This window comes from Pan troglodytes, chromosome 13 (genome assembly GCF_028858775.2).
Source record: "Pan troglodytes isolate AG18354 chromosome 13, NHGRI_mPanTro3-v2.0_pri, whole genome shotgun sequence".
NCBI lineage: Eukaryota > Metazoa > Chordata > Mammalia > Primates > Hominidae > Pan > Pan troglodytes.
The window spans coordinates 73,038,121-73,057,297 of record NC_072411.2 but is presented as its reverse complement, the minus strand read 5'-3'; the positions used below and the strand labels follow the sequence as shown (position 1 = coordinate 73,057,297).

Sequence of the window (19,177 nt, the reverse complement as noted above, 5' to 3'; positions counted from 1 at the left end):
ATTTACTAATTTTATTAATTTGGGCTTCTTATTTAAATCTCTGTCTGACTCATTGGCTCCTTCTGAGAATAATAACAATACCTACATTATAGGGTTGTTGCAGTGATTAACTGAGTTATCACATGTAAATCATATAGAACATAGGTGCTGAGATAAGCTGATAAGATTATTAGAAATCCTGCTTGTTGGCCATGGCTCACACCTGTAATCCTAGCACTTGGTGGGGCCAAGGCAGGCAGATTGCCTGAACTCAGGAGTTCAAGACCAGTCTGGGCCACATGGCGAACCCGTTTCTACTAAAAGTACAAAAAAAAAATTAGCTAGGCATGATGGCACATGCCTGTAGTTCCAGCTACTCGGAGGCTGAGGCATGATAATCGCTTGAACCTTGGAGGTGGGAGGTTGCAGTGAGCCAAGATTGTGCTACTGCACTCCACCCTGGGGGACAGAGGGAGACACTTTCTCTCAAAAAAAAAAAAAAAAAAAAAAAAAAGAGGAAAAGAAATCCTGACTGTTGCATGGGACAAAGACTACACCCTTCTCGTTTCTGCTTCTGACTTGGAAAAATTATGGGATTTGAGTTAAGAGAACTTCAGTTCTGGTATCAGTTCAACCATGCACTATTTTTTGTTAACTTAGATAAGCATTACACGTCAGGGTCCTCACCTTCCTCATTCATCAAAAGTAATCTTTGGGCTCTCTTGCAATTCCTGTTTCTCTGATTCTAATAATAGTTTATCCTTAAGCACTTAATGGGTGAAGTAGGCTTACCATAAGGTAGAAAAGATTATCATGATAGTTTAGCTGGGATCTAAAAGTCACTAAAAGTGCAGTTAGCATTAGCGTGGCCTAAAAGTTGTTGAGCTTATGAACTTACCATGAGCCTTCATAACAACCCTCTGCTACTGCCTGGTTGTATTTTAAATAACTATTTTAGCCTCATAGGTAGGACTTTTGTAGAAGAGGCTTACATAGAGATTAGAAAGTGCAGATTGGGGCCCAGTGACTTGAACTTTCTATACTGACCTAAATACTAGTGACATCATTCTCTAAGCCCTTTAAAGCCCTTTCATGATTGCCAGTGCTGTTGGGAAACAACTAGACAAAAAGCAGATTGTAAGTCAAGAAGTAAAGAGTTGTATTTTATACCAGGATGGGAGATGTTGAGTCAGTTGCTGAGTGATTGCCATATTAACTTTATGGAAAGGTATACTTCTACTCACCTGAAATTTTGGGAGGAAGATGTGTTATATATAATTTATTATAATCAGTATACTCTGATAATAACTTTTTATTGCTTGCTTAGTTTTTTCTTCAATTATCCTTTACTATGATTGCCTTGAATTCTTTATAGGTTTGTTCCGCCTTGTCCCTAATATAAACTTACTTTATTTTTATTCTTCTCAGTTTCTTTACACTTAACCCTTAATAATAATATGTAATTAGCTAATGTTTCTTGGCTGTACCATGTATTATTCTAAACACCTCATATGTTTTACCCCCATTTAATCCTCTCAATAACCCTAACTTTTGGGGCTCAGAGAGGGTATTAGCACAGAGTCACTCAGCTAATAAGCTAATCTGATTGCAAACAGAATATTCTTAACAACTGTGTGCTATATTATATCTGATCTCATACTTTTATAGTTTTGTACCAAAGTAGTCACTTTACTGCTTATCCCTTCCTGCTTATTTTTAGGTTAAATTGATGGGAGGAAATGGGGACCTTCTAATAAATACGTAAGCTTTTAAGTGAAAGGGGCACCTTTGTGTGTAAATCACAATGGAACCAAAATTATTAAATGTCTCTTTAATGGTATTCATTGCTTTTTAAAAAAACATAAGTCATGTAAAGCTGTTAAAATACTGATCATTCTGTGTTTTTAATTTAAGAAATAGGCTGGTGATTTGAACAAATCAAGTATAAATTCTTTTTGAGACAACCAGGGAAAATTGAAGACAGGTTAGGTATTAGATGAGATGAAGGAATTATTACTGATGTAGTTAGGTGTGATAATGGTATGTGGTTATTTTTATTTAAATACTGATGTGTTTACTGGGAGAAATAATGTATTTGTTTTAATAATACTCTGGTTGGGAAGGGTGGGATGCAAGGGTACTAGGGAATAGATGAAACAAGAATGGCAACATATTGGTAATTTTTGAAACTGGATGGTAGGGGCATAAGGGCACATTATAGTAGTCTACTTGTGTATATGTTTGAACAGTTTTATAATAACGAATTTTTTTCAACAGTTGGAAAAATAACTGTTAGGAACTTTTTAATTTTTCTAAAAAGTGAGAAAGAAATAGGGGGTTGCTAGGAAAAGATAGATTTAAAAGGTTTTATCCAACCTACAAAAAAAGTGGTACAGTCATCTGTTTTCCTGGCTGCTTACTACTAGTATAGAGGAATAAGTCCATATTAAAAACAAATAATAGCTTTATTGTTTTATTTTTATTCAGTATATTGGCATTTATAAAATTTAATGTGAAAATTCACATTAAGGTTGTCTCTGATTTATTACCATGGAATTTCTGTCTTCTGATAATAAAAGTGTCATTGAACTATATATAGTCTTAGCAGAGAAGATCATTAATAATTGTAGGGTTTGTCCTAATTCCATATTATTGCAAAAATTATCACCAAAATAAAAAACATCTCTTCAGCTATTCAATTGGTCTTTCATCTTAATTGTTTTTGACTTGAAATCCTAGGCTTTTGACCTTTATGAACAAAGATATGCTGCTGTGAAGATACATCAGCTTAATAAAAGCTGGAGAGATGAGAAGAAAGAAAACTACCACAAGTAAATACTAATACTTTATGGTTTTTTAAAATTGAATATTTTTTGAATGATCATGGAGAATTAATACACTGTCTTCTCATAGACATGCCTGCAGAGAGTATAGAATACACAAAGAACTGGATCACCCCAGAATAGTTAAACTCTATGATTATTTCTCCTTGGATACAGATACGTAAGTGAATATTAAGGTTCAATTTTTAAGGAAAGATATGCTTGCTTTCTCTTTCCCCATCCTGTGTTGATGATACAAATACTCTCCATTTCCCCATTGTGATTCTGAATTCTTGGATATTACTTATGTCTAATTTTTTTCTCTTCTCTGTTGTAGGTTTTGTACAGTGTTAGAATACTGTGAAGGCAATGACTTGGATTTCTATCTGAAGCAACACAAGTTAATGTCAGAGAAAGAAGCTCGGTCTATTGTAATGCAGATTGTAAATGCACTAAGATATCTCAATGAGATCAAACCCCCTATTATACATTATGATCTTAAGCCAGGTAATTATGAAATTTGTCTAATTTTTTTTAAACTTGAGTATAGTTTTTAAAAGTCATTCATTAAGTTATCTGAAAACATGTTTTTTGGTTTCGCTTGTAAGACATCAGTAAAATACTAGTAAAATTAAAAGTTATTAAAGTTATGTTTTTCATGTATGTATCATTAAAAGAATCTTATATTTTATTCTTAGGAAACATCCTACTGGTAGATGGAACAGCATGTGGTGAAATCAAAATCACTGATTTTGGTCTGTCCAAGATTATGGATGATGATAGCTATGGTGTAGATGGAATGGATCTAACTTCCCAGGGGGCAGGCACTTACTGGTAAGTGTATTACTAAAAACATCAGAATGTCTAGATTAGTGCCCAGTGCTTTTATAATAATTTAGTGTTTTTTTATTTCCATGTAGCCATTAAGATTACTGTGGTAAAGGTACTGATATTAAGCTCTCAGTTGACAGGGAGACTTCTGTGGTCATTCCTCTTTTCTCATCTGTTCTTAACTGCAAGTAACAGCATACTGGAGAGAGAATGACCTGGCATTAACAAGTGACTTCAGTACCTGCCAGTCAGAAACTCCTAACAGGAAGAATTCATTCATGGGTTTTCTTCTACAATGTTAGGGTGATGTTTATCATAAATATAAATACTTACGTTAATATAATATTTTAACTATTGCAAGCAAAAACTGCAAGCATCAAGCCCTCTCTGTGGAGGTTATATGGTTGCAGGAATTTTCGTTTTATTTTGAGACAGGGTCTTGCCCTGTGCAGTGGTGTAATCTTAGTTCATTGCAGCCTCAAACTCCTAGGCTCAAGCGATCTGCCCACTTACTCTTGAGTAACTGAGACCACAGGTACGCACCACTATGCCCAGCTAATCTAAATTTTTTGTAGAGACCAGGTCTTAATTTGTTGCCCAGGCTGGTCTTGAACTCCTGGTATCAAGTGATCTGCTTCTCCCAAAGTGCTTGGATTACAGGCATGAGCCACTGCACCTGGCTGGTGGTTTTTGTGGAAGATGGATGTTTTGTTGGCTGTGAATGGGAGATAAATTTGGCATATTCTTTGGACTTGACTTTCAGAAATCCCTTTTAAAGACTTGATATGTCTAGATTTAAATTTAGATATAATCACAGATTCATAGATATAAATCTAAATGACTGTCATCCCCTCAGTATACCTACGTGTTCACAAAAACTACTTCAGTGTGAATTTTCAAACTTGTTAAATTCACCAAAGTGGAGAACATAAACTATAAAATTTCAAAACAAACTTAGTTCTCAGAGAAAATTAGTTTAGCGTAAAGAGTGACATTTTAATGGAAGAAAGATAACTGCGTTCAACTTCATTGAAACAGGATTGTGACTACAAACATAAATGTGACTTCAGGTTTTCCAGAACAGTATTCACACAAACTGAGCACATCATAACCACTTACACACGATGCCACTGTCTGTATAGATTTCACTTTTAATGAACAGGGATTAGTCATATTCGTGTATTCTTTTAAAGCCACTTTCAAATTTTAAATTTGGCTTGTGGCATTTCCTAGGAACATGGATAAGATAATAATGTCATGAATTTTTTCTTCATATTTTAAGAAAACTATTCAAACTGGTAACCCCCTGAAAGTCAATATTCTCAAAGTATTTGGACTTTTTTCTTTTAGCAACAAGGCTCATTTTTTTTTTAACAACAAAATCTTATTCTAATAAAACCAACAAAAACAAAGCATCTTGGTAGAATCTTAGATTCCATGGAAGATAGCTTGAAAACCATGTTCTAAACAATAAATTATTCTTCCTCTGCAGGACATTCTCATTATTTGTTTCTCTCTCACTCTGGCTTCGCTAGTATAGGGAAGGACAAGGAAATTTCCCTTTTACAGATGTTCGAGGGACAAAGAGCTTATGTTTCAGGGACTGTACTGGAAGGAGATACAATAATGGCATTGTTCTATAGGAACATGGAATGTATTTCTCATGGAAATCTGTGGTCCAAAAATTGGTTTATGTCTACAGTCATATTAGTTGTTTAGCTATGTACAGCTGACCTTGAATAATATGGGTTTGAAATGCATGGGTCCACTTTTATGTGGCTTTTTTTTTTTTCCGATAAATACATTGGAAAATTTTTTGGAGATTTGCAACAATTTGAAAAATCTCACTGACGAACCATGTAGCCTAGAAATATTGAAAAAAATTGGCTGGACGCGGTGGCTCACGCCTGTAATCCAAGCATTCTGGGAGGCTGAGGCCGGCGGATCACTTGAGGTCAGGAGTTCGAGACCAGCCTGGTCAACATGGTGAAACCTCGTCTCTACTAAAAATACTAAAAGTACAAAAGTTAGCTGGGCATGGTGGCCATGCCTGGAATCCCAGCTACTTGGGAGGCTGAGGCAGGAGAATTGTTTGAATCCAGGAGGCAGAGGTTGCAGTGAGCTGAGATCACACCACTGCACTCCTGCCTGGGCGACAGAGCAAGACTCCGTCTCGAAAAAAAAAATACTGAAAAAATTAAGAAAAAGGTATGTCACGAAGGCATGAAATATATGTAGATACTCGTCTGTTTTACCATTTACTGCCATAAAATGTACACAAATCTATTACAAGAAGTTAAAATTTATCAAAACATGTATACAAACACAGACTGTACCTGGTGCTATTTGCAGTTGAGAGAAATGTAAACAAATGTAAAGATGCCGAATTAAATAATAACTTCATAAAATTAACTGTACCACATACTGTGTACTGTAATAATTTTGTAGCTACATCTTGTTGCTATTGTAAGGAGCTCAACTGTTTTGAGTATCTGTTTAAAACACTGTGATGCTAATCTCCGAGCAATTAATCTCTCCAGTAAAAGGCCTATCGCAGTAAAAAGTAATCTCTCGTGATTCTCAAATATTTTTCATCATGTTTAGTGCAATATTGTCAACCTTGAATAACACCAGTAATGATGGAAGTGCTCTCAAGGAGCAGAGAAAAATCATGACATTACAAGAAAAAGTTGAATTGCTTGATATGTACCATAGATTGAGGTCTGCAGCTGCAGTTGCCCACCATTCCAAGATAAATGAATTCAACAAAAAGATCATTGCTAAAAAAAAAGAAATTTGTAAAGCTGTCACTGCAGCTATGTCAGCAGGCACAGAAACCTTGTACTTTTTTTTTTTTTTTTTTGAGATGGAGTCTTGCTCTGTCGCCCAGGCTGGAGTGCAGTGGTGCGATCTCGGCTCACTGCAAGCTCCGCCTCCCGGGTCCACACCCTTTTCCTGCCTCAGCCTCCTGAGCAGCCGGGACCACAGGTACCCGCCACCACACCTGGCCAATTTTTTGTATTTTTAGTAGAGACGGGGTTTCACCGTGTTAGTCAGGATGGTCTCGATCTCCTGACCTCATGATCCACCCGCCTCGGCCTCCCAAAGTGCTGGGATTACAGGCGTGAGCCACCGCGCCAGGCGGAACCTTGTACTTTTTGCAAAATACCCTTTTATCTCTAATTGAAAATGGAAGCCGTGCACGGTGGCTCATGCCTGTAATCCCAGCACTTTTGGGAGGCTGAGGCAGGCAGATCAGATCACTTGAGCCTGAGAGATGAAGATCAGCCTGAGCAACATGGCAAAACCCCATCTCTGCATAAAAATACAAAAATTAGCCAAATGTGGTGGCACACACCTGTGTAATCCCAGCTACACAGGAGGCTGAGACAAGAGGATCATCGCTTGAGCCTGGGATGTGGAGATTGCAGTAAGCCCAGATTGCACCACAGCACTTCAGCCTGGGTAACAGAGTGAGATCATGTCTCAAAAGAAAAGGACAAAGAAAATGCAGCTTTCTGGGTGCATGATACCCACAGACTGTAATGTGATTTTAGAAAAAGCAGGCCGGGCGCGGTGGCTCACACCTATAATCCCAGCACTTTGGGAGGCCGAGGCAGGTGGATCACGAGGTCAGGAGATTGAGACCATCCTGGCTAACACGGTGAAACCCCGTCTCTACTAAAAATACAAAAAATTAGCCGGGCATGGTGGCAGGCGCCTGTAGTCCCAGCTACTCGGGAGGCTGAGGCAGGAGAATGGCATGAACCCAGGAGGCGGAGCTTGCAGTGAGCCGAGATTGTGCCACTGCACTCCAGCCTGGGTGACAGAGCCAGACTCTGTCTCAAAAGTAAAAAAAAAAGAAAAAGATGATATGACCATTTTAAAGCAAAAGGAAGGTGAAGGATCTAAAGCTGGAGAATTTCATGCCAGTAAAGGATGGTTTAATAATTTTAGAAAAAGGGTTGGCTTTTAAAATGTCAAGATAACAGGAGAAGCGGCTCCCGCCAACCAAGAGTTCCCAGATGCTATTAAGAAAATAATTGAGGCCAGGCGCGGTGGCTCATGCCTGTAATCTCAGCACTTTGTGAGGCCGAGGCAGGCGGATCATGAGGTCAAGAGATCGAGACCATCGGTGAAACCCCATCTCTATCAAAAATACAAAAATTAGCTGGGTGTGGTGGTGCATGCCTGTATTCTCAGCTACTATGGAGGCTGAGGCAGGAGAATTGCTTGAACCCAGTAGGCAGAGGTTGCAGTGAGCGATATCACACCACTGCACTCCAGCCTGGGCAACAGCAAGATTTGGTCTCATTCATGAATGAATGAATGAATGAATGAAAAAGAAAAAATAATTGAGGAGAAAGGATAGCTGCCTGAACAGATAATTTAATGCAGACAGAAGTGCCCTATTCTGGAAAATAAAAATGCCACGGAGGACATTTATTTGTAAGGAAGAGAAGCGAGCACCAGGATTTGATGTAGGAAGGGACAGGGTAACTCTACTGTTTTATGCAAATGCAATTGGGTTTATGATCAGGACTGCCCTTAGCTATAAAGCTGCTAACTCTGGAGCCTCAAACAGAGAAGATAAATACCAGCTGCCAGTCTTTTGCCTATACAACAAGGAGGCCTGGACAATTGGAACCCTTTTTTTGGATTGGTTCCATCAGTGCTTTATCCCTGAAGTCAGGAAGTACCTTGCCAATAAGGGATCACCTTTTAAGGTTCTTTTGATACTGGACAATGCCCCTGGCCACCTAGGAGCCCATGAGTCCCCAAACACAACAATATCTGTAATTCAGCCTCTAGATCAAGAGGTCTTAAGGAACTTTAAGGCTCATTACACATGATACTCTATGGAAAGGATTGTCAGTGCTGTTAAAGAGGACACCAGTAGACAGAACATCATGAAAGTCTGGAAGGATTACACCACTGAAGATGTCATCATTGTTTTAGAAAAAGCCATGAAAGCCATCAAGCCTGAAAGAGTACATTCCTGCAAGAGAAAACCGTGTCCAGATGTTGCATATGACTTTGCAGGATTTATGACAGAGGCAGTCAAGGAAATCATGAAAGAGACTGTGGATATGGCAAAGAAGGTGGGGTGAAGGGTTTCAAGATATGGATCTTGGAGAAATTCAAGAGCTAAAAGACACCCCTCCAGAGGAATTAAGGTGACTTGATGGAGATGAGTGCTTCCAAACTGGTGCCAGATGAGAAAGTAGTAGTAGAGGAGGCACTGCCAGAAAACAGGTTGACATTAGACAGCCTGGCAGAAGGGTTTCTATTAGTCAAGACATTGCTTTTGACTTTTATGACATGGGCCCTTCTATAATACAGGCACTGAAACTAAAGCAAGTGGTGGAAGAAGGATTGATACTATATGAAAAAGCAAAACAAATTATGTCTGTAAAGTTGCCCTGAGTGTGTCTGCCTCCCCTTTCATCTCTTCCCCCGTCACCCCTGAGACAGCAAAACTAACCCCCCTCCTCAGTCTACTCAACCTAAAGATAACAAGGATGAAAACTTTTGTTATAATCCACTTTCACTTAATGAATAGTGATTTTCTCTTACGATTTTTCTTAATAGCAATTTTTTTCTTCTAGCTTACTATAAGAATTTAGTATATAATACAGCATATAAAATATGTATTAATTAACTGTTCATGTTATCAGTAAGTCAACTTGCAGTCAACAGTGGGCTATTAGCAGTTAACTTTTTTTTTTTTTTTTTTTTTTGACAGAGTTTCGCTCTGTCACCCAGGCTGCAGTGCAATGGCACGGTCTTGGTTCACTGCAACCTCTGCCTCCCAGGTTCAAGCGATTTCTCCTGCCTCAGCCTCCCAAGTAGTTGGGATTACAGGTGCCCGCCACCATGCCTGGCTAATTTTTTTGTATTTTTAGTAGAGACAGGGTTTCACCATGTTGGCCAGGCTGGTCTCGAACTGCCGACCTCGTGTTCTACCCGTCTCGGCCTCCCAAAGTGCTGGGATTACAGGCATGAGCCACCACGCTCAGCCTAGTAATTAACTTTTTAACTTTTTAGGGAGAGTCAAAAGTTAGACATGTGGCCAGGTATGGGGGCTCACTCATGCCTCTGATCCCAGCAGGAAGACCACTTGAGCCCAGGAATTGAAGACCAACCTGGGCAACATAGCAAGACCCTGTCTGTATAAATTTTTTTAAAAAAATTAGCCAGGCATGGTGGTGTGTGCCTGTGGCCCCAGCTAATTGGGAGGCTAAAGTGGGAGAATTGCTTGAGGCTTGGAGATCGAGGCTGCAGTGAGCCGTGATCGCACCACTGCACTCAGCCTGGGCAACACAGTGAGACCCGGTCTCAAAAAAAAATAAAAATAAAAATCATACATGGATTCTCAACTGCATGGGTCAGTGCCTCCAACCCCTATATTGTTCAAGGGTCAACTGTATTTGATATATTTGGATAGCACTATAAATACTCATATATTTTAGAATACACATATAATATTGCTCTTATAAATTACCTTTCATCAGAAACTTAAAATATTTAGTTTTGTCTCTCTGGTCTCAAATTCACTAAATCCTGGTGGACATCTTTTCCCAAGTTACTTTGACGTCAATTTCTGTGGTTGCTTTCCTTGCATACATACACCTTGTGCCTGGAAAGGGTATAGCTTAATCTTTACAAGCCATTCCTGTTTCAGTTACACACATAGACACCTGCGTAAAATACACACTTTTATTGATAAAATAAATCCAGCTTTTTACTGCATTACAAATGAGTTATTGGTTATCTTTGGTGGTTTTACTTCACGGAAGTTTCATGTGTATTTTAAGAGATCTGTCAACATCTTGCTGAAATCTTAATGATTTTAGCATAGTGAATACAAAACTGCATTTTTTTAAAAAAAGAGTAAATTCCCATTTAGCAGCATTATTCGTTTTGATAATTTTATCTAAATTTTTGAGGTGTGAGATGCTTGCATCCTTGTGATGGATCTTTTACTTATAACTGGAGATGACAAATTGATTTTTACCCTTCATCTATTAAAAATTATGAACTGGCTTAGTGTGGTGGCTCATGCCTGTAATCCTAGCACTTTGCGAGGCCAAGGTGGGAGGATCACGTAAGGCCAGTAGTTCGAGACCAGCTTGGTCAACAGCACAAGACTATCACTACAAAGAAGAAAGTATTAGCTGGGTGTGCTGGTGCACGTCTGTAGTCCCATCTGTTTGGGAGGCTAAGGTGCGAGGGTCACATGAGCCCAGGAGTGTGAGGCTGCAGTGAGCTATGATCGTACCACTGTACTCCAGCCTGGGTGACAGAGTTGGACCCTGTATCAAAAAAAATTATGGACTTATAAATAGGACTTACATATTTTTAAAATAGTAATTTTGAATACCCATTGTGTTTCAGACACTGCTAATGCTTGAAACTGCACAGTGAATAAGAGTTCCTTGAGCTGCTCACGGTCTGGTGTGATTGTAGTTTAATGCCATAATAGAGGCATTGCACCATTCTGCAGTAACACAGAGAAAAGCAGAGCCACCTGGGGAGAAGCAAAAGATGGCTTATGGGGGTTGGGTGGGTCTTGAAGAAGAAAAGATGCTAAGTAATTGGAGTGATTAGGGAAGGCAGTAGTGATTGTCATATTCAAGAGCTCAGAGGATAAAGGAGAGCCGAGTGGAGATGCAAGTGAATTGGTTTTGACTAGCCAATTTGGCGGGTTAGGGTGGGGGAAAATAGTGTGTGCAGATTTTGAAAATGTATGTTGTTGCCAGATTAGCATGAGTCTTGTGTTACAAACAAGAGATACAAGGTCTTGTTGGCAGTAAGTGCTGTTGAAGTTGTTTGAACAAAAGAACCATGTGATCAGGTGTATATTTTAGGGAGAGAAGTGCCTACAGTTTGAACAGTGGTTAAAGAGGATGGGAGAGGGTTTCTTCTACTATTATTAGATACTCCAAATAAGACCATTGTAATCTCTTTAAGTTTTTGTTTCGGTAGGTAGGTAGGTGGTAGGTAGGTAGGTAGATAGATAGATAGATAAGATAGATAGAGATGAACTTTATCACAATGTTGTATGTGTTGGCTCTAGAGTTAAATGATAAAAGAATGTAAATGCTCCAGAAGTTCAGTTGATGATTTTCACTGATGGGAGTCCTAGAGTTTATATATGAATAAAATTCGTGTTCTAAGATTTTACACTTAGAAGATTTTAAGTTACAGATTGTCAGTAGTAACCTTTTTTCTCTCCCACAAAACTTACAGGTATTTACCTCCTGAGTGTTTTGTAGTTGGAAAAGAGCCACCAAAGATTTCCAACAAGGTTGATGTATGGTCGGTTGGAGTCATCTTCTTTCAGTGTCTTTATGGTAGAAAGGTAAATTGAATTCTACCAGCCTTCAGCTATACAGAGATAAATTAAGTTGAATTTTTCCTTCTTAAAAGCAAAATTTCACTAACTTAAAGTCAATTTAGATCCTTCTAAAGAAAGCCAGGCTTCTCCTCTATTTCTTCCTAAAATTTCCATGGATCAGAATTATTTTAATGTCACACCAGTTTACTTGACCTACTTTTTGCTTTCTTTCCTTTTTTTAAGAAAAGAAGTAACTATCTGTTAACATGCTAATATTTGTCTACTATTGGGAATACTGGAGTCAATACTTTTCATTATCCACCATTCACTTGACCTCCTCTTACACCCCCCACCCCACCCACACACACAGTTTGGCCTGGGTGGGCAGTTTCCCCGTTGCTCATCAGGGAAATACCATCAAACTTAGTCTTATTTCCCAACTTCTTTTTATATTGAAGTTGGAAGTGCAGGTTACCATAGATATTATCTAGCCCACATCCCACCCCATCCCTTCATCAATAGGGGAAGAGAGGTTAAGGGATTTGTGTGGGATCTCCTCACTCCAAATCCAGAGCTCCTTCATTTAAATTCGCCTGTGATGCACACAGTATTTTATTCTTTGGAAATTGTCATAGACATTTTCATTACTACTTCATCTCTTCTCTAACTGAACTTCATTGTTTATTCAGAATAAAGTTTTAAATTTATTTTTATGTTTTTATCTTATATTGCAACAGCATTATTTTCTTCTTCTTACAGTGTTTAATCTATGTTGAAGATCTGTTAGGTAGGCTTTCTTGGCCTGCTATCAATTATAGCTTGTTTGTATGAGAATTCATCTCAGGTTTCAAATAACTGAGGAAGATTTTAGAACACAAGATATTTGGATTTTGGGTTTTGGGAATTCGCTTAAACAGAAATGATATCTGTGTTTAAATATTTTGTGAGAAAAGTATCTCAACATTTAATTTTTTTTTTTAAGCCATTTGGTCACAATCAATCTCAACAAGACATTCTTCAAGAAAATACAATATTAAAAGCCACAGAAGTCCAGTTCCCTGTAAAACCGGTTGTAAGCAGTGAAGCCAAGGTATTAAATTTTTGTAAATGAGTTTTGTGAAGTAACTTTTCTTTCATCAGTTGTGCTGACAACAAGGTAAGTACTTTCCAGTAAGTAAAGTCACAAGACTCGCTGCTGCAGGGGATCTGTCCAGCAGGGGCTGGTGATTTACTTTCAGAGAAGGAGTTGCATCAGCCTCTGGTTGCTATAGTTTTTATCTTTTAAGCTATGGTCTCTGATTGTTTATGTTCATCAGCTGCTACTTTGAAAATTAGGGAAAAATCACAAGATCTGGGCTCATTACCTTTTGTGTATTATTTTATCTGCTTATGTTAATACTGAGATATATAAGTATATAAGAAATATTAAAAGTAATAATAAGGCTGGGCGTGGTGGCTCACACCTGTAATCCCAGCACTTTGGGAGGCCAAGGCGGACAGATCATCTGAGGTCAGGAGTTTGAGACCAGCCTGACCAACATGGTGAAACCCCGTCTCTACTAAAAATACAAAAATTAGCCAGGCGTGGTGGCACAGGCCTGTAATCCCAGCTACTTGGGAGGCTGAGGCAGGAGGATCACTTGAACCTGGGAGGTGAAGGTTGCAGTGAGCCGAGATCACGCCATTGCACTCCAGCCTGGGTGACAGAGCAAGACTCCGTCTCAAAAATATATATATAAAAATAAATAAATAAATAAATAAATACCATGTATTTAGTGCTTTTATATACATTATCTTGTAACAGCCTTATGAGGTATAGGTACTTTTGTTATTCCCATTTTATAAAAGAGAACAGCCATGCCATGGCAAAAGGACCTTGTTCAGGATCATACCAGCTAGTAGGCAGCAGAGCTGCGGCTCACAAATATCTACTCCTCCAGGCTCCAAAGTCCATAGCCTTGACCTCTGTGCTGCTCTGTATTAGCTCTTGAGAGCTAATCCAGTATAATCCATATGTCTGTATAATAAAATTACAGGAAATAGCTGTTTCTAATTAATAGCAAAACTTTTTTGGTGTTCAATATCTTCCTGCCTTCATTCTATCGGCCGTTTGTGTTTGTATTACTCCTCTGTCGCACTTATCACAAGGCTCTTTTCTCTGTGGCTTGCTGTTGTAGTCTTCTCTTTTTCAAACCTGGTCAGATTCATAAGACACATGAAGCTCCTATTTTTTTCTGGTGTGACTAGTTCAGGCCATAAGAATAATTCATAAACAGACACTATATAGTTTCTATATTCTGTTATTCTTAGTGCAGATAAATACTGCGAGATGTTTGGGGTCATAGTAACCTACCTAATTGAAAATATGCTGGGTTTTGTGTAATCTCACTGTGTTTATTAGAACTGTCCAGCATTCCATTTTGTCTCTTATATCTTTATTGGTTTTTTGTAAATTATATGAATGGTGGTTAAAACATTTTGACAATTAAAAAGATAAATATAGGCCAGGCATGGTGGCTTACATTTGTAATCCCAGCACTTTGGGAGGCCAAGGCAAGATGATCACTTGAGGCCAAGAGTTCAGGAACAGCCTGGGCTGTAACATAATGAGACCCCATCTCTTAAAAAAAAAAAAAAAAAGAGGCTAGGCTTAATAGCTTATGCATATAATCTCAACACTTTGGGGGGCATAGGTGGTTGCTTGAGCCTTGGGGTTCAAGACCAGCCTGACCAATATGGCAAAACCTGGTCTCTACCAAAAATACAAAAATTAGCCAGGCATTGTGGCACACATCTAGAGTCTCAGTTGCTCGGGAGTCTGAGGTGGGAGGATCACCTGAGCTCAGGGAGGTCAAGGCTGCAGTGAGCCATGACGATACCCCTGCACTCAAACCTGGGGGACAGAGTGAGACCCTGTCTCAAAAAAACCAAATAGGCCATGCGCGGTGGCTCACACCTGTAATCCAGCAATTTGGGAGGCCCAGGCAGGCAGATTGCCTGAGCCCAGGAGTTCGAGACCAGCCTGGGCAACATGGTGAAACCCCATCTCTACTAAAAATACAAAAATTAGCCCGGTGTAGGGGCCCATGCCTTTAGTTTCAGCTTCTCAGAATGCTGAGCTGGGAGGATCGCTTGAGACCAAGAGGTAGAGGTTGCAGTGAGGTGAGATCGCACCACTGCACTCCTGCATGGGCGACATAGCAAGACCCATTCTCAAAAAAACAAAAGAGATAAATATTCTTATTTGAAAGCAAAATGAATTATTTTTGTAAGATAAATATGACTCCTTTAAAAATATTTTAACTGTGCTAACATCTAAATCTTGTCTTATTTTCTGTCTGTAGCCTCATTGAGAACAGAAATTAAATGAATTTAGTTGACTCATGATCTGTTTTTTTAATACTGACTGAAAAGACCAGGAGGAGTGGAGTTGCCAAAGGCAAAGTCTCATTTAGCCATTCCTGGTTCTCTCCTTAGGCTCTTAATAGGCGCCACAGTCACCTTTTTGAGATCTGGAATCCAGGAAGGGTTAAGGGGTTGTTGGGGGGATATAATATTAATATGATACAATTATATGATATAATTTTAATATTTTAATGTAATATATAATATCTCTATATTCTGTATCCCTACAGAAGATACCTTTGCCAAGTACTTTCCCTGACTTGGTGTGGGCATCTTTAAGTACATTATTTGTTGCAGACTTAACCTTAACCTTGCTATTGATAGCCTTTCCACTCCTCAAACTCTAACATATCAGTCTTGATGTTTTTTTCCCTCTTAATCATTTTTCAAAGTGATCTCTGAAACTTTGTTAAAGATAAAAAAGATAAGTCCTCTAAGGGATCAGATCGACTTCCAATAAACAGTAAGCTATGGTAAAATGAGAATAGCTAGGTATATTTTTAGAGAAAAATATACTTCTAATGAATTTCAAAGCAAAGAAAGTGCAAAATAGTTACCTTTTAATGTGATTATACTTCTGTTTAATGGTATGTATTAATTTCTAGTGTCACCAATAAGAAAGGGAAACAATTACCAGTTACCTCCTGAGAATATTTTATCTGTTCCCTCCCCCCAAAAAAAGGATGAACCTCAAAATTTAATATTGGGTGAAAGAGGCCTGGCAAAGGAGAACATAATTTATAATTCTATTTATATAAAATTCAAACAATCAAAACTCAACTATGGTTTTAGAAGTCAAGATAAAGGTTACCCAGGTTCGACTGGGGACAGAGCCAGTGCCTGGAACTGGGCATGAGGGGGATTCAGAGGTTCTTTTTCTTGATCTGGTTGCCAGTTACATAGATGTAGTTACTTTGTGCTATGCACTTAACGATTTGTGTGCATTTCTAAAAATGTGTTACACTTCAGGAAAGGTTTTTTTTTTTTTTTTGTAAGAGGCTATTCTCAAAGAAAAACTGAGTAAAATTGGTTTGAGAAAAGAAAAATAGTGATTATATTCTGTTTATTTAGCTTTTCCAGGAGTGTAATGATGCATAGGGTTAACCTGGGAAACAATGTCCCTAATGAAAGTGTCCCTTCAGTGATCTCTTCATCTAAAGAAAGTCTTTATGTCAAAGTCTTTATGTCAGTAGGAAAAAAAAATAATGGTTGAAAATGGCATCTTACCCTTTGCTAAACTGAAGTGATAACAAAATGGGATGAGGGTGGGAGGACTGTTTAGCAGAAGAAAAATGCTAGAAAAAAGTCTTCAGAATTTCGTAAGCAGAAACAACTTTCCAGTATAAGTTCAAATGGTTGCAGTAGTAATTTAGACTGTAAAGTGAACCACTGCAGGGGCTTCAAGCAGTGAGTCGCATTTGGAGTGAGAATTTTCTAGCTACAGAATTTTTTTTTTAAGGTTTGAACTTCCAATAAAATGAGATCTACTTATGTCTTAAATGTGTCCATCCTTCTGCTGATTCAGTTGATTGATATTTAGAAGGGAAAAAGATCATTAATTGCTAACATTTCCTTTCTCTTTTTGAGGCATTTATAAGACGCTGTTTGGCATATCGAAAAGAAGATCGATTTGATGTGCACCAGCTGGCAAATGACCCATACCTTCTCCCACACATGAGAAGATCAAATTCTTCAGGAAACCTACACATGGCTGGGCTGACAGCATCCCCTACACCCCCTTCTTCAAGCATAATTACTTACTGACTTTCCTCCAAGATTGGCATGATATCTTTGAATTGCTTCCAGATGCACACTTAAGTTTGAGAGCATTTGAGTGTTTCTTTGTTTTCTTTTTTTTTTTTTTACACAAGATGTGGTTAAGAACTGTTTGTGAACTGAAGTTCCTCATAGTGTCATTTGTATGAGAGTGGATCATGGACAATGAATAAATGCACACTTCTGACTATAATTTTGAGCAGTGAAGGATGACTGCCTGTTACACAGAAACAGGAATACCATGTTAAGATAAAGGAAAAAAATTTTGTTTGGGGGAACACTGTAAATAACGTTTATAATACTTAAATACATTTGGTTGTTACTAGAGAGTTCTAATATGAAGGGTAGTTTTTCATTATTTAAAAACACATGGAAAAATATGAGACATATTTCTAACATACGAACTATAGTGCCTGGATACATTCTTCAGCATTTGGCAGTTAATCTGCTGAAACCAAAGTAAGAACTGAATGACAGTGACAGTTGTGTTTTATAGTAATAGAATGTGAGAGTTAGAATCTTTGGACAAAGTTAGGCTTTGTCATTTGCCTATTCAGACTTTTACCAAGTTGTACCTCGAGATCACATGTCCGTTTTCTTTCACTGGTTATATTAAAGGGAGAGCTATTATTTCTAAATACTTTACTTTACACCTTTGACAAAATGAGCTGCTTGTTTTGAAATCAGTTGAATTCACTAAATTATAATATTGCCAGTGTTTTCAACACGTTAGAATTGATAACAGGTATTTTTCTTTTGTTACCAGGCCTTGTTCATCAAAACAGGTGACAGTGAGTAACCAAATGCAGACCAGTTCTATGCAGGATAATGATAAATTCCCTTCTAGCTCTATTGTAAATTGTTGTACAGATGTCATATTTCAATTACTAAGTTTCAGCAGCTTATTCTTGTACAAATGTTTAAAATATGGCTTTTCTAATTGGATATTGTATTTTTTTTAAGTCTTCTTGAAGGCACTCTAATTGCTGCTAAATGATGTTGCTTCTTTGCTAAAAAATTAAATGACCTAGAAGGTGCAAGTTGACTGTACATCATAGATATTAAAAAGCAGACAGTCATTAACAATCAAGATGTAAAAGTGATCCATGTTGGACATAATTGAGTTTTTTAAATCAGTTTATTGGGTTCTAGGGCTGTAGAACACATAGATACTAGATTTTTAATTTGTTCATGGTTATTCTACATTTCTAGAAAGTTCTTATCAGCAAGATGGTCCCATAAGCAAATTTCTTGTGGTTTGTACAGATTTGTTAAAATGTGAACGTTTTCTAACTGCCTCGCAGGGTAGAAACCAATATTTTTCAGGATGCTGTATTTCACTCCTGTAAGGACTTTTTCTTTATTGTCACATTCATAATGCTGATACTTACTTACATGTAAGTTGTTCATGTTGCAGAAAAAGGTTATACGTACCACGGATTCTCTTTAATATTGTACAGTTAAACTGTATTTCTGATGTTGCAAGCCATTTTGTTTTTTCATTGTACATAGACACATTGTCTCTTTAAAATGCTGCTGAAATTGTAGAGAGTATAGCCAAAACAGTAATAAACAATGACAGTTAAAATGTAAAGACTATGAAAATTACATTGGAAGGGAGCTTTCAAGATGGTAGGATATTGACTAACTGAGCTCCTTCACTTAAAAATCAGCTGAATAAATTCCTTAAGTATACTTCAAGACAAGTGTAAATTGTTTCAAGCTGTTAAAGTTAAACCTAATAACCATTATCAAGGCAACTCCTGGGTAAGTAACACTTAGAACCATCAAGAGTGGTTTAAGGGGCTGGCTATACCCATTCCTCTGTAGAGCAGAGAGAAATCCTATTAAAAAAAAATACTACATGGTAATGAAATCTTAGCATTGATTGAGTGCTTTACGTGCTGCCTGCAAGTTTTCAGTTTTGTTGTTAGAGTTTTCGTCTTTATGAATGATAAAGTACTATGTTCATAAAGTAACATTTAAATTCCTGAACTAAAAGGAAATGCCTGTTGTGCTTAAA

At 37.9% G+C, this 19,177-nt stretch overlaps 1 protein-coding gene across 9 annotated transcripts in view; it reads left to right on the top strand.

The window, feature by feature from the left end:
* Nucleotides 1-18,855, top strand: part of TLK1 (tousled like kinase 1) — a 170,513-nt gene extending 151,658 nt beyond the window's left edge. For all 9 annotated transcript variants that reach the window (XM_001141231.8, XM_063790559.1, XM_016950016.4 and 6 more), the window contains 7 exons: nt 2,719-2,810; nt 2,893-2,982; nt 3,139-3,308; nt 3,500-3,635; nt 11,886-11,997; nt 12,956-13,063; nt 16,966-18,855. In XM_001141231.8, the coding sequence (XP_001141231.2) occupies nt 2,719-2,810; nt 2,893-2,982; nt 3,139-3,308; nt 3,500-3,635; nt 11,886-11,997; nt 12,956-13,063; nt 16,966-17,142 (885 nt within the window). In that variant the 3' untranslated portion in view covers nt 17,143-18,855. The remainder of the gene's footprint in view (nt 1-2,718; nt 2,811-2,892; nt 2,983-3,138; nt 3,309-3,499; nt 3,636-11,885; nt 11,998-12,955; nt 13,064-16,965) is intronic.
* Nucleotides 18,856-19,177: the final 322 nt, after the last annotated feature.